General features: G+C 41.2%; 1 protein-coding gene across 2 annotated transcripts in view; it reads right to left on the bottom strand.

Annotated features, from left to right (window-relative positions):
- Positions 1-20000, bottom strand: part of LOC135105634 (locomotion-related protein Hikaru genki-like) — a 162635-nt gene that overhangs the window by 49219 nt on the left and 93416 nt on the right. For both annotated transcript variants that reach the window (XM_064013984.1, XM_064013985.1), the window contains one exon: positions 834-925. In XM_064013984.1, the coding sequence (XP_063870054.1) occupies positions 834-925 (92 nt within the window). The remainder of the gene's footprint in view (positions 1-833; positions 926-20000) is intronic.

The following is a 20000-nucleotide window of genomic DNA, read 5'->3' as shown; positions in this document are numbered from 1 at the left end:
GAAGTAGTAGTAGTAGTAGTAGTAGTAGTAGTAGTAGTAGTAGTAGTAGTAGTAGTAGTAGTAGTAGTAGTAGTTGTTGTTGTTGTTGTTGTTATTGTAGCAGTAGCAGCATCAGCAGCAGTAGTCGTAACAATGATAGTGGTAATCTGGTAAAACATCATCGCTGTGTTTCCCGGTACTGTTGTTCGTCCGGTCTTGCCACCACGGTGGCTTTGTTGGTCAGTCATGCAAGCAGAAGAAAAGTGGCATCCGACTCTTGATAAATGAAACAGGCCACGCATCCATCACAGGCCTTTATTCTTAATTACATACACACTCCGCTCTCCCAGGTGATGCACGCGCGAGTGTGTGTGTGTGTGTGTGTGTGTGTGTGTGTGGTTGCCATGGTACGTAGCGAGGGGAGGGAAGACAAATGTGTTAAGCAGAGCGTGTAATGAAACGGGATGGAATCTTTCTATAATCTTACGCATGAAAAAAATGAAGAGAGAATGACTTTGGAATCACAACAATAGCAACATAACGTACATTTTCTCTCTCTCTCTCTCTCTCTCTCTCTCTCTCTCTCTCTCTCTCTCTGTGGCCCGTATTCAGAAACGCTTTCTTCTCCCACCTTGACTATTTTTAGAAGCCACAGAGATGATCAACCGGCTTCTCAAAAGTCTTGCTCCAGTTAACAATGTAGAAATCTTGTTAATCTGTCACTAGAACCATAAGAAAAACACCCTTGAATAAAACCGCCCAACTTCATTACGTAGAGCCTTTGAAAAGCAGTGGAGGTGCGTCGTAGGAGTGAATACGGTCCTCTCTCACACACAGACACATAAAAAACCTACCGTAATCTTCCTGCCGCGGTAAGTAAGCAGCGTATTTTTGCCCAGGCTTTGCAGGGTGCACGGTCGAAACATGGACTGGAAGCGGCTGGAGTCTGGCGGGGGGAGAGAAGTAAGAACAATGAGAGAAGTGCAAATAAGATGGTATTGAGAAGTGATAAATGATTCCTACATGAGAGAGAGAGAGAGAGAGAGAGAGAGAGAGAGAGAGAGAGAGAGAGAGAGAGAGAGAGAGAGAGAGAGAGAGAGAGAGAGAGAGAGAGAGAGAGAGAGAGAGAGAGACGAGAGACCCTGTAAATCATCATTAGAGAGGTAAAACAGAGGGCAAGGTGAGAGCAGGTAAATGAGGAGGGCGTTAATGAGATCTGATTAATTAATTCCACCTGCAAAACGACTCAGACCTGGGTGTGAGTTAAGAAAGGGTAATGGAGGAAGGGGTTGCTTGGCGAAAATGAACTAATTAATTAAAACTACCTGTCTGACTGAAATAAAGCGAGTTAGGACGAAAACAGAAGGATGGAGAGATAAGAGTGGGTGCTTCCTAGGATGACCTGGAGTAGAAGGGGAGATAAGATGTGTGGATAAGGTTTAGGGAGGTCTTATCTTAGTGGAGTCATGGAGATCGATGATAATGATGATAGTGATGTACATGGAAGTAGATAGGGAGATGAGTGTGGGTGTTTTCTAACATGGTCTGGAGTTGAAAGGGAGGTAAGATGTGTGGATAAGATTTAGGGAGGTCTTATTTTTGTGGAGTCATGGAGATTTATGATAATGATGAAAAGATAACCATGGGAGTAGATGGAGAATAAAGATGAGAGATATTCTATAGTTTGATCTGGAATAGAAGGGCAAATAACTATCGTGGGTAAATAAGGCTTAGGGAAGCTTTATCTCATTGGGGTCATGGAGGCTGATGGTAATAATAGTAGCAATATATCTGAATTAATGTCCTATCTGCTTCATTTTATATTTAAGGATGCGTGTTTAACGTCTGGCGGGATTTTATCTTAATTTCGTATTCTGAAACTTCTCTCTCTCTCTCTCTCTCTCTCTCTCTCTCTCTCTCTCTCTCTCTCTCTCTCAAGATGACTATTTCTAAAGGCCACAGAGATGACTGGCCGGGTTGTAAAAAGTGTTTCTCCTGCTAATAACGTGGAAGTCTTGTTCATCTATCACTAGCTAGAACTGTAGCAACACCTTTACAAACCTGTATAACTTGAAAAAAAAAAAAAAAAAATACAGCCTTTCAAGCGTAGTAGAGATGTGGCACAGAAGGTTTCAGAAAATGATTCTTAGAGTGAAAACATGGAAGCTGATGATAACAATACTGATATACTTAAACTTATCTCATATCTGCTTCATTATAATGTCTAAGTTAAGTAACATACTCATAAGAACATAAGGATGTAATCAAATAGAGGAAGCTGCAAGAAGCCATCAGACTTAAGACACGTGGCAGCTCTTGTATGAAACCTGCCTATAGTATTTATTTCCACACATCATCCTCATCCTCCATAAATTTATCTAATCTTTTCAAGCTCCCTAATGACTCGACATTAAGCATCTGGTTACTGAGTGTACCCCATTCATCACTCATAAAACACGATATAATAAGTCGAGAGGTAACTTAACGATTACGTAATGTGACGGCTGCACAAACTGTCGTTACCATAAAAGTGTGCTGTTAAGGGTAATGAAAGTGTTAAGTATCTGTAGTGAATTGTGCTGCTCTTATTATGCCTGAGGGAGCGAGACCGTAAGAGATGGGAAGGGAGAAAATACCGGTGCGATTACAAATTTACAAGTTTATTTGGTTTCAAAGCAGGAGTACGAGGAAAACAGATGACAGGAGGGGGAGAAAATACGGGTATCTTTACAGGGTTACAAGTTTAATTAGTTACATGGGAGAGGGGAAGGGAACACAAAGAAAGAAATAACACAAATACAACGAAGATTCAAGTTACCGTTGTATTTCCGTGATTTCTTTTCTCTGTATTCTCCCTCCATGCCCCTCCCACCCCAAGTATGAGGGAGTTTCAAGGAAAAAAAAAATAGTATGCAGGAGGGGGAATACAAGAGACAAATAATAAAAATACAGGGAAGATTAAAGGTGCCGCTGTATTTACGTGACTTCTTTCTTCGTATTCCTCATTTTCTCCACTCGGTATGAAGTTATATAGGAGAGACACAAGAAAAATAGTGAAGGAATACAAAGGAAGAAATAACAGAAATACAGGACGGATCAAAGTTGCCGCTGCATTTACGTTGTTTCCATCTCTGTATTCCCTCTGCCCTCCCACCTCCCAGTATGAAGAGGGCAGTGAAAAAGGAGTTACAAGCACAAAATAAAAGAAACACACATAATTATAATACATAAAGTAAGGTGAATGTTTTCTTTTACGACAGGAGGAGCGAGACCAAGGAAAACACAGGCAGGGAGAAGGCAGCAAAGAATAGTTTCATATGAGAATGAGATTTAAAACAAATGAATAATGATAATGGAAAAAAAAAAAACAGTAACTAATGGTGCAACAATAAGGCATGTATGAGGCATCGAAGAACAGTTTCATATGAGGAAGAAATTATAAACAAATTAACACGAAACAGCAGCACGGGAAACAATGCATGAAATCTTTAAAAGCATTTGCAAGAAAGAAAGGGATGAAAAGAATAGATTTTGTAATTTGTACACACTTTAAATACTGGAGGTGGCTGCGGGACAAGTAAAGATGTCTCAGAATGATTAGTATTTAAGGAAAGATGTAGCAAATATCAGTCGAAGGGTTAATAACACTAATAAAAAAAAGTATCTAATGGTGCAATAATTCTTTCTATAACCTCACCAATATACAATGACTGATGTTCGTTGTTCCAGAGGGAAAAAAAGGGTGTAATTGAATTAATTTTTATCACAAACCTAATACAGAGCAACTGATCCTTCGTTATCACACACACACACACACACACACACACACACACACACACACACACACACACACACACACACACACACACACACACACACACACAGAGCAATTTATATTCGTCAACAAGCGTATTATTTGATACAAGTGATATTGTTACATCACAAAACACATCATATTACCGCCGGTTAACATTTACATGGTATTCATAATAGTGAATTAGATCTGTATTATGTAAAGCAGATCACAACGAAAATAAACACACACACACACACACACACACACACACACACACACACACACACACACACACACACACACACACACACACACACACAGGGAAGAAAGAATGAGAAAGGGAAATATGTAAAAAAGGAAGGATAAAGGAAGGAAAGAAAGGACAGGAGAGAGAGAAAAAAAAAGGAGGAATGGATATAGGAAGTGGGAATGAAAGAAAAAAATAGAGGAAAAAGGAAAGGAAGAAATATATGAATTAATAAACGAATGAAGAAGGGGACAAGAAAAAAAGAAGACAAGAAAATGAATGAATGAATGAATGAAAGAATGAAGAAAAGAAGGATAGAAAGAATGAAAATAGAAAAAGAACAAAAAACAAAAAACGAACAAAAGAAAGAAAGAAGGAAGGAAGGAGGGAAGAAACAAAGCACAGAAACACATAAAAAATTACTTGAGTGAATGAAACAATGACGAAAGGAGGGAAACAAGGAACGAAATAAAAAAACAAGGAAAAAAAGAACGAAAAAAAAAGCAACGGACGAACTAACGAACGAATCAAAGAAAGAAAGAAAGAAGGAAAGAAGGAAGGAAGAAAAGCACAGTCCATGAAATTACGTGCATGTCTGTGATGGAAGGGAAGCAATGGCCGGGACGCAGGTAGCAGGAGTGGCCAAGAAACACAGCCCACAATACGGGAGCAAGTAGCACTATGAGGCTCACAAGAAGGAGGCACTTGGGCTAATAGAACGTGTCCGAGAGATTTACAACTTAACACTATGAATACCACCACGAGAGAGAGAGAGAGAGAGAGAGAGAGAGAGAGAGAGAGAGAGAGAGAGAGAGAGAGAGAGAGAGTCAGTCTAAATCTAGTTTAACTTTCCCTTTACAACACTAACTGGAGGTCGTAGCTTGATTTTATTGGGCCTCTAGTAGTCTTAAAGGGAGAAGTGGTAGTAGTAGTAGTAGTAGTAGTAGTAGTAGTAGCAGTTGTTGTTGTTGCAGTAGTAGTAGTAGTAGTAATAGTAGTAGTAGTAGTAGTAGTAGTAGTAGTAATAGTGGTAGTAGTAGTGGTAGTACAGCAGTATTATTATTATTAGTAGTAGTAATAGTAGTAGTAACAGTAGTAGTAGTAGTAGTAGTAGTAGTAGTAGTAGTAGTAGTAGTAGAAGTAGTAGTAGTTGTAGTAGTAGTAGTAGTAGTAGTAGTAGTAGTAGTAGTAGTAGTAGTAGTAGTAGTAGTAGTAGTAGTAGTAGTAGTAGTAGTAGTAGTAGTAGTAGTAGTAGTTGTTGTTGTTGTTGTAGTAACAGCAGCAGCAGCAGCAGTAGCAGTATTATTATTATTATTATTATTATTAGTAGTAGTAGTAGTAGTAATTTCTGATTGGGGCAGAGCAAACTTGGTATTGTTCAATTCCTCAAAAACTCAATTCCTCCATCAATCAACTCGACATAACCTTCCAGACAACTATCCTCTCTTCACTGACACTCAACTGTCCTCCTCTTCTACACTGAACATCCTCGGTCTGTCCTTTACTTATAATCTAAACTAGAAACTTCACATCTCATCTCTAGTTAAAACAGCTTCTATGAAGTTAGGCGTTCTGAGACGTCTCCGCCAGTTTTTCTCACCCTTCCAGCTGCTAAATCTGTATATGGGTCTTATCTGTCCATGTGAAGGGGGTTCCACTTATACTGCTCTTTTGGACAGGATGGAATCAAAAGCTTTTCATCTCATCAACTCTTCTTCTCTAACTGACTGTCTTCAACTTCTTTCTCATCGCCGCAATGTTACATCTCTTGCTATCTTCTACCGCTATTTTCATGATAACTTCTCTTCTGATATTGCTAACTGCATGCCTCCCCTCCTTCCGCGGCTTCGCTGCACAAGACTTTCTTCTTTCTCTCATCCCTATTTCGTCCATCTCTCTAATGCAAGAGTTAACCAGTATTCTCAGTCATTCATCTCTTTCTCTGGTAAACTCTGCAACTCCCTGCCTGCTTCTGTATTTCCACCTTCCTATGACTTGAACTCCTTCAAGAGGGAGGTTTCAAGACACTTATCCTTCAGTTTTTGACCACTGCTTTGGATCCTGTTCGGGGACCGGTATCTCAGTGAGGTGTTTTTTTTTTTATATGATTTTTGTTGCCCTTGGCCGGTGTCCCTCCTACATAGGAAAAAAAAACCAGTAGTAGTAGTAATAAAATAGTTATAATAGGAGCAGTAGTAGCAGTAGTAATAATAATAAAGTAGTTGCATTGTTATCATTATTATTATTATTATTATTATTATTAGTGGTAATAGTAGTAGTAGTAGTAGTAGTAGTAGTAGTAGTAGTAGTAGTAGTAGTAATAGTAGTAGTAGTAGTAGTAGTAGTAGTAGTAGTAGTAGTAGTAGTAGTAGTAGTAGTAGCAGCAGCAGCAGCAGCAGCAGCAGCAGCAGCAGCAGCAGCAGCAGCAGCAGCAGCAGCAGCAGCAGCAGCAGCAGCAGTAAAAGAAACAAGTTTAGCTCGGAGTATGTCCTTTGGTTTTAATTTACACGTAGCAGTTTCATCAGTTAATAACACCCGCTAGGGACTTGCGACACGAGAGTGCACGTGTTTGTTTGTATACGTGACGCAATAACACACGAAACCCACACTCTCTACTTTACCGGGGCGATCTATTTCTGGCGGCGGGAACTGCAATGAGAACGTGGAGGGCAAATGTGTACGGCAGACAGAAAATAATGTTGGTAGCCACGGTCATTTGCATCCTTGTAGTACAACACCCACCCTCCTATTTGCCTCTCTGTTTTCCACACCTGTTCATCTACTCCCTACATGCCACCTGTATACTCACCTTTCCACTGCCTATTAATTTTCTAGCGCTCCTCATCTATCCTCCCTAACCTCATTCATTATTCTCTCTATCTTTCCTGTGTTTTAATCTTCCTACCTTCCTGAGTCATCCATCTACTTACCACCTATCCACTCTTTTTTCCCGTATATCCTTTTCCTTCTTACCTATCTACCAATATTTTGCATCGTCATAGACCGTATTTAGATTTGTTTTAGTGTACCCATGTCATTAACGTTTTCTTTCTTTCACTTGTTATTATTATTCGGCTAATACTTACCTTATTATAGTTATGAAATGCACCTCTGCATTATTTCTATATTTTAATTTGGGTTTGTATTTGTCCGTTCGCCATAATACTGAGAAGTGAGGTGAAACTGAAATTTGTAACGACGTGGCATGCAGGTGTTGGTGTCAGGCCGTCAAAGGGGACAGGTGAGCTCGGGTGCCGTGTAACATTGTGCTTTTATCCTCCATTGGAATATCTTGTGATCTGGCCGGGACATGTTTACAGGTATGTGAAGTATAATGTGATGGTACATATACTTCATGCGGTGATTGGTGCGTAAATAAAACAGAATTAGTAAAAGATGTCACATGAATTAACGTCGGTGGTTTGTTCATACGTGGTGTCGTCTTGTACTGTTGCACTGCGCACTGACTGTTACATGTGTGGCTTACAGTGACGTCACAAATGAAATGGCAGTGTGATGGTCATGGTTGTGGTTTCTGTTACGTATGATGGACCTCGCATTATGATGGGGCTGCGGTGGCGTGAGGTGCTGTGTAAGTGAATGAATCTTTTGTGTGTCCATATAATCAATGTTGCTAAGACTGTAAGTGAACTGCGTGTCACGTGCACTGAATATTAGGCGTTATATATTTCTTAGTTATGTTTCTTGTATAGGAGGTCACATATATTCTCAAGTATTTTCTTCAATGATGTTTTTTTTTTTTTTTTAGGCTGAAACGACAATAAAGTTACAGATGCTTGCCTTATTTCACTAATCATACACCTTCCACCTCCGGACTTATCAACCCACTTACCCTCCCACCTATCTACTTCCCTGCTCTCCCTATCCATTCATCTATCCCCCCTACATACCTACATTTGTCCACTGACCCTCCCTTCCTCTCCCTATCAGTTCATCTATCCTCTGCATGTACTAACTCTTACTCATCCTCCCCATCCGTTCATCTCCCCTCTCCATGTACCAACTCTTTACATTTGTTCACTTACCCTCTCACCTGTCCACCTCCCCTCCTGTTCAATCCATCAACCCAGCACTTATGACTCCCGGCCCTAAACTCTCCTCCCCACATCACCTTTACCTGCCGCACACCTCCAATTACCGAGCCAGCGAGCCCCTCACCTCATGATCTCACACCCACTCTTACTGAGTCCAAATTCCCACGCTTGCACTTCTCTCTTTCCTCCGTCAGAAAGGATAATCCCCTCTCCTCCCACTCCTCCACATCGCCTCGTGTTCTTTATGCCTCTTTTTTTTTTTTTCTGTTGTTATTGTTTTGTTGGCTGAGTTTTCCGGGTTGGCACACTTTTTCCTCCTCTCCCTTGATTTTTTTTTCCTTTTTTTTTGGCCTCTCGTGGAGGGAGAAATAGTTTGGTGAGGAGAAAACAAGAGTATTACAGTGGTGAAAAAGGGAATTGCATAAAATTTACCAGCCAGGTTTTAATAGTTAGCTAGCTGCACTGGAGGCACTTGTAATTATCAGAATGTACGCTGAAATTAGCAACGGGATGATAATAATACAAATGGGATTATTATTGCCTTAAATTATACAGGTAAAATGCCACTAGGAGTGGTATCTCTCTCTCTCTCTCTCTCTCTCTCTCTTCTCTCTCTCCTCTCTCTCTCTCTCGCTCTCTCTCTCTCTCTCTCTCTCTCTCTGTATTTTTTTGCATTTTATACCACTGGAATGAAAAAAAAAACACAAACAAACAAACAGACAAGCACAGAAGATACACACACACACACACACACACACACACATACACACACACACACACACACACACACACACACACACACACACACACACACACACACACACACACACACACACACACACACACACACACACGAACAGGAAAAAAAGAGAGAAAAAAACGTTACCAAAGAGACTACTTCACATGACGTCAAACACACACACACACACACACACACACACACACACACACACACACACACACACACACACACACACACACACACACACACACAACACACACCACACACACACACACACACACAAAACCCTCCTACGCTCTCCACCTCCTCAGCACCCGGCGGCTCACTGGCAAAGTCCTGGGATAACATATACATTACCACGGGTTGGAATCCTGGCTCGTGCTCCGTTAATTATTTCTGCCTCCGCTCAGCATCCCTCTCTCCCTCCCCCACTGTAAGGTACCCCCCTGACTTCCTCGCGCTCTCATCCTCCCCCTCACCTTTCCCGCCCCTGACATGTCTCTGCAGGGGTCGCGTATATTGAAGGGCTGCACGAATTACTGGCTTATACTCAAGAACAGGTGAATGATTTTGCTCCCCTTCCTGTGTCTCTCTTTTTTTACTTTCCTTTTTCTTTTCTTTTTTTTGTCTAGTTTATCATGTTACTGTTTTTTTTTTTTTTTGGTCACGCGTCACTTGTTTTTTTTTCCTACTTCCATCTCTCTCTCTCTCTCTCTCTCTCTCTCTCCTCCTCTCTCTCTCTCTCTCACTCTCTCTCTCTCTCTCTCTCTCTCTCTCTCTCTCTCTCTTTACCTTCTCTGTCTCCTCGCGTCCCTTTACTTTTCTAATTCTAAAAGAGAGTGGAAAGGTTAAATGGGATGGGGGTCTCTCTCTCTCTCTCTCTCTCTCTCTCTCCTCTCTCGTCTCTCTCTCTCTCTCTCTCTCTCTCCTCTCTCTCTCTCTCTCTCTCTGAGCGACACATAAGAGAAAAGTTGGTAAATCAAGCGTTTCACAGTTGCTTTGCGAGCTAACTTCATTATCTTATAACGGAATAGGACAACATCACTAATTCCTCCTCCATCTCCTGTTCCTCCTTTTGTTCTCTCCGCCTACTACTACCACCACCATTCCACTGCTACTGCTACTGCTACTACTACTACTACTGCTGCTACAACTACTACTACTACTACTACTACTACTACTACTACTACTTTGAAATATCAATAGAAACTACTACCATCGATGCAACAAAAAAACATCAGCAGAAACTACTACTACTACTACTACTACTACTACTACTACTACTACTATCACCGTTACCATCACCATTACTACTACTACTACTACTACTACTACAACAAAATATCAACTACTACTACTACTACTACTGCTATTACACCAACCACAACAACTACAACTACAAAGCAATGGAGAGAGAGAGAGAGAGAGAGAGAGAGAGAGAGAGAGAGAGAGAGAGAGAGGAGAGAGAGAGAGAGAGAAGAGAGAGAGAGAGAGAGAGAGAGAGAGAGAGAGAGAGAGAGAGAGAGAGAGAGAGTTATTGCTTTTATCTCCCTACTGCTTGGATGGCTGTACCGGGAATGGAGGGGATGGATGGATGGGGTGCGGAAGGGCAATACTTCGCCAGGTGTGGGCGTAAGGGATTACAGACCTTCAGGTGAAACGAAGCCGGGTGTATCGTGGGCGTGATTGCTGGTGGAAGGGGAGGGGAGGGGAGGGAAGGATAAATAGAGGGGCGGCAGGGGCATTAGAAGAGATGTATATATGTATGTATGTATGGAGGGGAGGGAGGGAGGGAGGAGTGGCTGTAAGTACGAAAGGAAAAAAGAATGAAAGGGAATGAAAAGGAGAAAATACATGAAAATAATACAGGAATGGGAGGAATGGAGGGGAAAAAAGAAAAAATGGAAGTAAGTTATAAAGATGAGGGAGAATGTGGAAAGGAAGAGAAAACGTAGGAGTAAGGAGAAAGTGAGGGGCACTGAGGTATACGCTATAGGTAAATGTGGCCTCGGCGCTCATCTCCGTCTCATCGGCCTTTAAGTCTGAGGTGGGTGGCGCCGCTTAGCCAGGGAAACAGAGCCACTGGGACATCAGCGTTTCCACAGTTTACCTTCCCCGCATTTCCTGTGACTTGAACTCTTTCTCTCTGCATAACAGGAAGAGTTTTGACACCACATGTTAGCTTAAGATCGTAACCATAACCTCTTTGGGAACTTTTGGCTTATTTCAGTGTTTATGTTTTCCTACTATGATATCCAAAATGTACATAATATATAATCTGTAACAAAAAAAAAAAAAAAAAGGTTTCAAGACACTTATCCTCAATTTTTACATGACTCTTTTAACATTTCTTTTGGGACTTAATAGGCCTATTCTTTTCTTTTCTTTTTTTTTTCTTTTCGTTCGCACTTTTTGATACCCTTGGCCCGCCTTACACTGAAAAAAGATACCCATTTATTAATCAAGGAAAAGTGAGAATGAGCAACCTGATGAGCTGCACGCCGACTGCCCACACCAGGATTCGAACCGACGCCAGCAGATCTGTAGCCAAGCACGCTAGCCACTACACCACGGAGACACGGGGGGGGGGCGGGAAATAGTAATGAAAGTGGAGAGTGAGAGAATGTGGTAGGTAGATAGTGAAGTGTGTGTGTGTGTGTGTGTGTGTGTGTGTGTGTGTGTGTGTGTGTGTGTGTGTACAGATGCTTTAGAAACGATTGCCTGTACCAGTACCACACCACACCACACTACCACACCACCACACCACACCACACCACACCACACCGTGCCATGCCTCGAGAGAGTGAGTGAGTGAATTCGATGGAAGTTGTAAATGAGTTTGGCCGCGCTGAGGAAGTGAAGCCAGAGAACAGAGCGGGGACGGGAGAGCTGGACAAGTTTGTGACGAGTACCACCAAGGAAACGTGGCAGGGGAAGCGGGCGCGTGGTGAAGACACACACACACACACACACACACACACACACACACACACACACACACACACACTGTTCTGTTTCCCTATATGCTCTCTCTCTCTCGCTCTACGTAATTGAGTAACTAGTGGACTGACGAGAGAGAGAGAGAGAGAGAGAGAGAGAGAGAGAGAGAGAGAGAGAGAGAGAGAGAGCAACCATCCAGCCACAAAGCCCCACGGGAGAGGCAGCCATGTCCTCAGCGACTCGGAGCTTCGAAACATTTCATAGGAGTTGAAACTGCTTCGAAGTATTTTGAAATTCTTAAAAGCCAACAAAGCGAAGAGGAATTAAAGGAACAAAAGAATAATGACGATTGCAGGAAGTGAAAAGAGAATGAAACGAGATGCGAACATGAGAGAGAGAAAAAAAAATGGGAAAAAAGTCTCATGAGCGAAAGAGAACAAGGTAAAAAATGAAGAGAATACGAGAAAACAAATGATAAAAGGTTTCATGAAAGGGAGAGCATGAAAGTGCGAAGTCACAACAATGCAGAGGGAAATGAGGAGCAGAAGATGATGAAGTGTGGGGATGAATAATTTAGTAAAGTGGATAATTACAAGAATAAATGAGAGAGAGAGAGAGAGAGAGAGAGAGAGAGAGAGAGAGAGAGAGAGAGAGAGAGAGAGAGAGAGAGAGAGAGAGAGAGAGAGAGAGAGAGAGAGAGAGAGAAACCGCCACACCATTTCCATAATCAACACGGTACACAGACACACAGACACACAGACAAAAAAAAAAAGAAATCAGATACAACACGAAACACGATGCAGATTGAAAAAAAAAAAAATGACAAAATGGTACCAAATTGAAAAAAAAAGAACACTGAATAGAGACAGAGAGAGAGGGAGAGAAAAAAAAAACTAAATTAAATGAGGACACTATGCAAAATAGGAGTAAATTAACAATACAACTAAAATTATGAAAAAAAGTGAGTGAAAAAAAAAAATACGACGCTATCTGAATAATGGATTTTGACCAAAGAGGGGAAAAAAAGAGTAAATGAGGAAATATGCAAAACAGCAGTAAATTAACAACATACAACACGCAGGGACAACATGAGAGGAATTTAATTTAGTGTGTTGCAGTTAAAACGAGCTTGCCTGTGTCCATTTGTGTGTGTGTGTGTGTGTGTGTGTGTGTGTGTGTGTGTGTGTGTGTGTGTGTGTGTGTGTGTGTGTGTTTGAGAGGAGGGGGACGTGGGGGAGGAATTGATCATGCAGCCTCTCTCTCTCTCTCTCTCTCTCTCTCTCTCTCTCTCTCTCTCTCTCTCTCTCTCTCTCTCTCTCTCTGGCGAGTTGGAATAGATGAATAAGAAATCACACACACCAAAAAAAAAAACAAAAAATAAATAAAAACAAACATACAAACAAACGAATATGAATATAAACACAAAATACAAGAATAATAAAAGAAATGAAAATAAAAACAATGTTGGTATATTCGGCGGCAGCAAGAGGAGGGAGGAGGGAGGAGGGAGGAGGGAGGAAGGAGGAAGGAGGGTGGGAGGAGGAAGAGGAAGGAGGGAGCATAGGTCGTCCAGGATACTGTAAACTATACATGACACGTCCTCATCTATTCAGGGAGAAGAGAGAGGGAGAGGGAATGACAGGAGGATTTATAAGGGAGATGGAGAGGTGAAGGAGTGAAGGAGGGAAGGATTAAGTGAGTCGAGTGAGTGATCGGGTGGATAAATGAAGGAATTGATTTTTGGAGGCCATGAAACTTAGTGGTCTTTAATGCCTGATAAATTCAATTCCTTCATCTATTCACTCGACACAATCTCCCGGACAACTTTTCCTTCTTCTTCACTGACACTCAACTATTCCTCTCCTTTACAATGAACATACTTGGACCGTTCTTCATTAAAACTCTCAACTGGAAATTTCACATAATTTTTCTTGCTAAAATATTTTGCAATAAGTTGTGTGTTTTGCGTCGCCTCTGCCAGTATTTTTCCTTCATACAAGCGGCTTATCCGTCCATGTATGCCGGAATTTCATCTTACACAGTCCTTTTAACCTTTTCACTGCTATTTGCCACGTCCTGTAACCACTAACTACTCTGAGACATCTTTTCTTATCCTACAGTCACCATGAAACACTGTACTAGCTAAAAATTGCAAAATCTATTCTTTTTATCCTCGTCTCTCCTGTAGGTGTTTATAAAGACTACATACATTGCTTTTAGTGCTCAGAATTGGCTTGTATCGCAGTGAAAGAGTTTTAAACAGGGAGGAGTCAAGAGTTTTTCGTCTCATCAATTCCTCTGGTCTAACAATCTGTCTTTATTCTTTCACTCACTGCCGCAATGTTGCATCTCCTACTATCTCCTACTGTTATTTCCATGGTTACTACCCTTCTGAACTTGCTAATTCAATACCTTTTCTTTTCCCGAGACCGCGCTGCACAAGACTTTCTGTATACTCTCATCCCTATTCTGTCCACCTTACTAATGCAAGAGATAACCGGTACCGTCAATCTCTCATCACTTTTATTGGCAAAGTCTGGGACTCTCTTCCTGTTTCTGTATTTCCTATGGCGACAGCTGTTTCAAAAGAGGAGTATCAAGACACCACAAGAAATAAATTGGCGTCTCTCAGTTATTTTACTCTTATTTCGTTTTGGGATTGTATTTTTTATTTTTTTTATTTCTGTTGTTCTGTCCTTAGTTGGTTTCTCTGATTAGAAAATGAGTGAGCAAGAGAATGAAGAAATAAAGGACCTAATGAATAAAATGGCTGATTAAGTGGACAGGTGAATAGAGTGCCTGTATTAGTAAAAGAAGTGAGTGAGTGAGTCAGTGAATGCACGAAGGAGAGAATGGAGTGAATGACCAAATTAATCAAATGAGTATGTAAGACAACGAGTAAGGACAAGTGAGAAAAACCAAAGAGTGAACAGTAATGAAAATAAGACAGGAAGAAAGAGATAAGGCAGGAAGTGTTTCAAGGAGCAGTTAGGTGAGAGTGAATGAGTGAGTGAGTGAGACAATCAGTGCCCTAACAAGTCAGTCTGTCGATCTGTCAGTCACTCAGCCAGCCATTAACTTACCTGGGAAGGAAGCGCGTGAGTGAGTGGCAGAGGAAAGGAGGGAGGGAAAGGAAAAATGAGAGGGAAGAATAGAAGAACAGAATAAAAGAAGAAGAATAAGAGAAACACACAAAAAAACAAGGAGGAATGAAAGCATGAGGGAAAAAAAGTGTGCAGAAGAGGGAAGAGAGAAATAGGGAATGAGAAAGGGAAGGAGGAAGGGAAGAAGGCAATAAGAAAAGCGTCAAGGGAGCCTCGGGAGGAGGAGTGCGAGGGAAGTGGAAGGGAAAGGAGGAGGGAAGGAGACGCGAAAGGGGAAACTGTGAAGAGAAGGAATGTCATGAGAGAGAGAGAGAGAGAGAGAGAGAGAGAGAGAGAGAGAGAGAGAGAGAGAGAGAGAGAGAGAGAGAGAGAGAGAGAGAGAGAGAGAGAGAGAGAGAGAGAGAGAGAGAGAGAGAGAGAGAGAGAGAGAGAATAAGTGAAGTGGACTAACGTAAGAATCCAGTAATAAAAAATGATGTGCACACACACACACACACACACACACACGCATCAACAAAATAATGTATCGATAACTATCACATAAATTGGAAACTCAAAAGATTGTGCTATTATTATTATTCAATTTTTTTTGTTTCTCATCGATAAACAATTTTGTCTCGTCTCTTCATTTAAATCTAATGAAATTTCCAACTAATAACCCCAATTTTTCTTTTTGTTTCTTCAATAATTAATTCTGAAATTCTTTCACAAACTGGATAAAGTGTAAATCACCTAACTGAGATCTATCTATCTATCTATCTATCTATCTATCTATCTATCTATCTATCTATCTATCTATCTATCTATATATATATATATATATATATATATATATATATATATATATATATATATATATATATATATATATATATACTCAGAATTGTGGTAATAATTATATTGATGGAAATAATAATAATAATAACAACAACAACAACAACAACAACAACAACAACAACAACAACAACAACAACAACAACAAAAACAACAACAACAACAATAACAACAGCAACAGCAATAGTAACAACAACAACAACGACAACAACAACAATGATGATGGTAATAATAATAATAATAATAATAATAATAATAATAATAATAATAATAATAATAATAATAACAATAATGATAATAATAATAATAATAATAATAATAATAATAATAATAATAATAATAAAAAAAAAAAAATAATAATAATAATAATAATAAGAAGAAGAAGAAGAAAAAGAAGACGAAGAATAAGAATAAGAAGAATGATGATGATAATAATAATAATTATCACTATCATCATTATCATCGTCATTATCATCATTATCGTCGTTGTCATCGTTGTTGTTGTTGTTGTTGTTGTTGTTGTTGTTGTTGCTGTTATTACTATTATTATTACTATTCCCACAATAACGTTACACTCTCTGAAACTCTTCGGTACACAGCACAATTCTGGCACACACGTTCAGCAAGGCGGGGAGGCGCGGGGGCTCAATTACTGCGCCGCACGCCCCGGGGGACGGTGTTCATTCTATTTGTGATACAGAGATAACACAGCGGTTTTTTTTTTTTTTTTTATGTACTTTTGGTGAGATATTAAATTTCACAGGGGAAGTGTACTATTTCTGATTAGGGCAGAGCAAACTTGGTATTGTTCAGTGCCTCAAAAACTCAATTCCTCCATCTATCAACTCGACACAACCTTCCAGACAACTATCCTCTCTTCTTCAATGACACTCAACTGTCCCCCTCTTCTACACTGAACATCTTCGGTCTGTCCTTTACTTATAATCTGAACTGGAAACTTCACATCTCATCTCTAGCTAAAACAGCTTTTATGAAGTTAGGTGTTCTGAGACGTCTCCGCCAGTTTTTCTCACCCCTCCCTCCCGCTGCTAACTCTATACAAGGGCCTTATCCGTCCATGTATGGAGTATGCTTCACATGTCTGGGGGTTCCACTCATACCGCTCTTTTGGACAGGATGGAATCAAAAGTTTTTCGTCTCATCAGCTCCTCTCCTCTAACTGACTGTCTTCAGCATCTGTCTCATCGCCGCAGCGTTGCATCTCTAGCTGTCTTCTACCGCTATTTTCATGCTAACTGCTTTTCTGATATTGGTAACTGAATGCTTCCCCTCCTCCCGCGGCCTCGCTGCACAAGACTTTCTTCCTTCTCTCACCCTTATTCTGTCCACCTCTCTAATGCAAGAGTTAACCAGTATTCTCAATCATTCATCTCCTTCTCTGGTAAACTCTGGAACTCCCTGCCTGCTTCTGTATTTCCACTTCCTATGACTTAAACTCCTTCAAGAGGGAGGTTTCAAGACACTGGCATCTCAGTGGGCTTTTTTTTTTATTGTATTTTTTTGTTGCCGTTGGCCAGTGTCCCTCCTACATAAAAAAAAAAAAAAAAAATTAACACCCTGACTGGCAAATACTGAGACGTGATCACTTTGTACACTCATTTTCTACGCGTGCAGGCATCTCTGTGTTACCTTGTCAGTTTTTCCCTCATGCCTTGATCCTGAAGAGTTAAAGAAGATATGGAGTTAACTCTATATGCCTGAGCAACGTAAGTCTATCAATCCTTTTCCCCGCTACAGTAGTCTTTCGTTAGCACTGAGACACTGTAATAAATTGTTTGGGTGGATATAACGGAAAAAGAGAATATGAGGTTAATTTAATCTTTGCTAAGCTACAGAAGTTCGTATGTAAGAGACTGTACTACAAAGGAATACGTCTGAAAAGTGTATGATGGTAAGAAAGATTGATTAGCAGCGGAAGGGTTAATTAAGAACGTCTTGCTTGGTGATTTGTGTAACTGCAGCTTCTTAACTCCAGTGGTGATCAAGGTTGAGGTCTACAGTAATTCTTAACACTAATCTTTAACCCTCGTACACACATTCTGTTGCTATTTCGTAAAGGCGGTCTTTTCCCCGTGTCCTGTACACTACTGGAATACTTACACTGGATGAGATGACAATGCAATCTTTCATATCTGTTTTATTACCTTTACTGGCTGTCTCTGTCCTTACCTGTTTATTTTCAGGCTTATGGTAACTTTTTGCACTAATTTTCAACGCATTTATTATCTCTCTGTCTCAATTATATGAACGCAATCTTTCCTCCGCCAATGTATACGTGCTTCAGGAAAGTAACGAATACGAATGATTTCCAACGATAATTTCCACAACTTTTAACCTTCTTCCTTATATTTCAGCTTGACGAATATTATTGCTTCCTTTCCTCTCTCCCCCCCAATAAAGTTTAGTGAAAAAATATGCCCCCCACTTCCCAAACAATGAGGAATATGGCCCCGTTATTCTACCCCAGTGTGAGATATACGCTCCCCATCCCACATGAAGAAACGCCATCCTCTATCACCCTCCCCTGCCCCATGTCCCCATTAATATCCCCCTCCTTCCCCTAATCCATCCCTATTCCCTCCCCTATTCACCCATCCCTCCCCCATTCTCTAGTAAAATCCGTCTCCTTCCCTCCACCCACCCCCTATCTTCCCTAATATCTCCCTCCTACTCCCCACTCATCCCTATTCCCTCCCCATTCTTCAGTAATATCCACGTACTCCCCTTACTCACCCCTGTTCCCTCTCGTATTTATCCTCCTGCCCCCAAACCAGGCGTGATATATCCCCTCTCTCCCCTCTCCACCCCTACACAGCCAGCTGGTCCATATATTCTCAAGACCCGTGTGACGCCGTTCATCAGCTGGGCCGCCTGACACGCACTGATGACGTCACACCCCCGTTATGGCGAGATTGAGTCCCCAGCGTCAACGTATTGTAGTGGCGAGCGCTTATTGGCTAGCTGACGCGACCCTCGTGTAACGCTAGGTGTTTTACGATTGGCCCGGCGTGATGACGTAGCTTATCTCTCACTTCTGATTGGCCATTCCTCAACCGGAAGAAATGGGGTGCCGCTGTGTATTGGGAAGAGGAGGAGGAGGAGGAGGAGGAGGAGGAGGAGGAGGAGGAGGAGGAGGAGGAGGAGGAGGAGGAGGAGGAGGAGGAGGTCGTTACTCAGCGTGGCGTTATTCACTGGTGTCACTATAGAGAGGTCGTAATAACACAGATATTGGCGAAGGAAGGTATAGTGGGAGGAAGATGTAGAGGAAGGAAGAGGGAGATGAACTGAGGGAGGGGAGGAGGAGCTGGAGGGACAGGTCAAGGAGGGGTGAGGAAGGCGTTGAAGACGAAGGAAGGGGAGCTGAGACGAAGAGTGAGTGAAGATGGGAGACAAGGGGAATATGAAAGGAGGGAGAGATGGGAGGGATAGAAGAAAGGAAGAATGTATGGAGTGAAAGAGGAGGTGGTGGAGGAGAGAGGGAGGGGCAAAGAGAGAAGAGGAAGGAAAATAGAAGAGGGAGTTTAGAAGATGGGAAGAGACGAGGGAGTGAAAGAATGAATGGTATACAATATCTTCCCTCTCACACTTTCTTTCCCTCTGCGTCACCCAATCTCCCTCCTCCTTTTCCTCTTTCTCATCCTTCCCCATCCTCCTCCTCCTCCTCCTCCTCCTCCTCCTCCTCCTCCTGCTGCTGCCTCCTGCTCTCTCTCTAATTCTTTTTCCTTTAAGGATTTCGACAGTTTCTCTGGTCTTTTTCGCTTTCCCGTGATAAAACATCGTCTAAGAAATAGTAGTAGTAGTAGTAGTAGTAGTAGTAGTAGTAGTAGTAGTAGTTATTATTGTTGTTGTTGTTGTTATTGTGGTGGTGGTGGTGGTGGTGGTGTTGGTGGTAGTAGTAGCAGTAGTAGTAGTAGTAGTAGTAGTAGTAGTAGTAGTAGTAGTAGTAGTAGTAGTAGTAGTAGTAGTAGTAGTAATAGTAGTAGCAGTAGTAGTAGTAGTAAGAAATAATAAAAATAACTACTACTAATAATAGATAATAGTAACAACAACCCCAACAACAACAACAAGATAAACAACAACACAAGCAATAGTACCAAGAAAAAAAAAAAAAAAAAAAAAAAAAACGAAAACCACCACCACCACCACCACCACCAGGAACACACACGGACAGAATACACCACACATACATCATTCACCTCCTCAGCCATTACGTGTGAATCTGCTTTGCTCCTTTGCTCTGAGGTCACAATCCTTTGCTTTTATTTATTGGCGCGCAACCTTC

This window comes from Scylla paramamosain, chromosome 12 (assembly GCF_035594125.1).
Source record: "Scylla paramamosain isolate STU-SP2022 chromosome 12, ASM3559412v1, whole genome shotgun sequence".
Lineage (NCBI taxonomy): Eukaryota > Metazoa > Arthropoda > Malacostraca > Decapoda > Portunidae > Scylla > Scylla paramamosain.
Note: the sequence above shows the minus strand (reverse complement) of the source record. Positions and strands in the feature narration are given on the sequence as shown.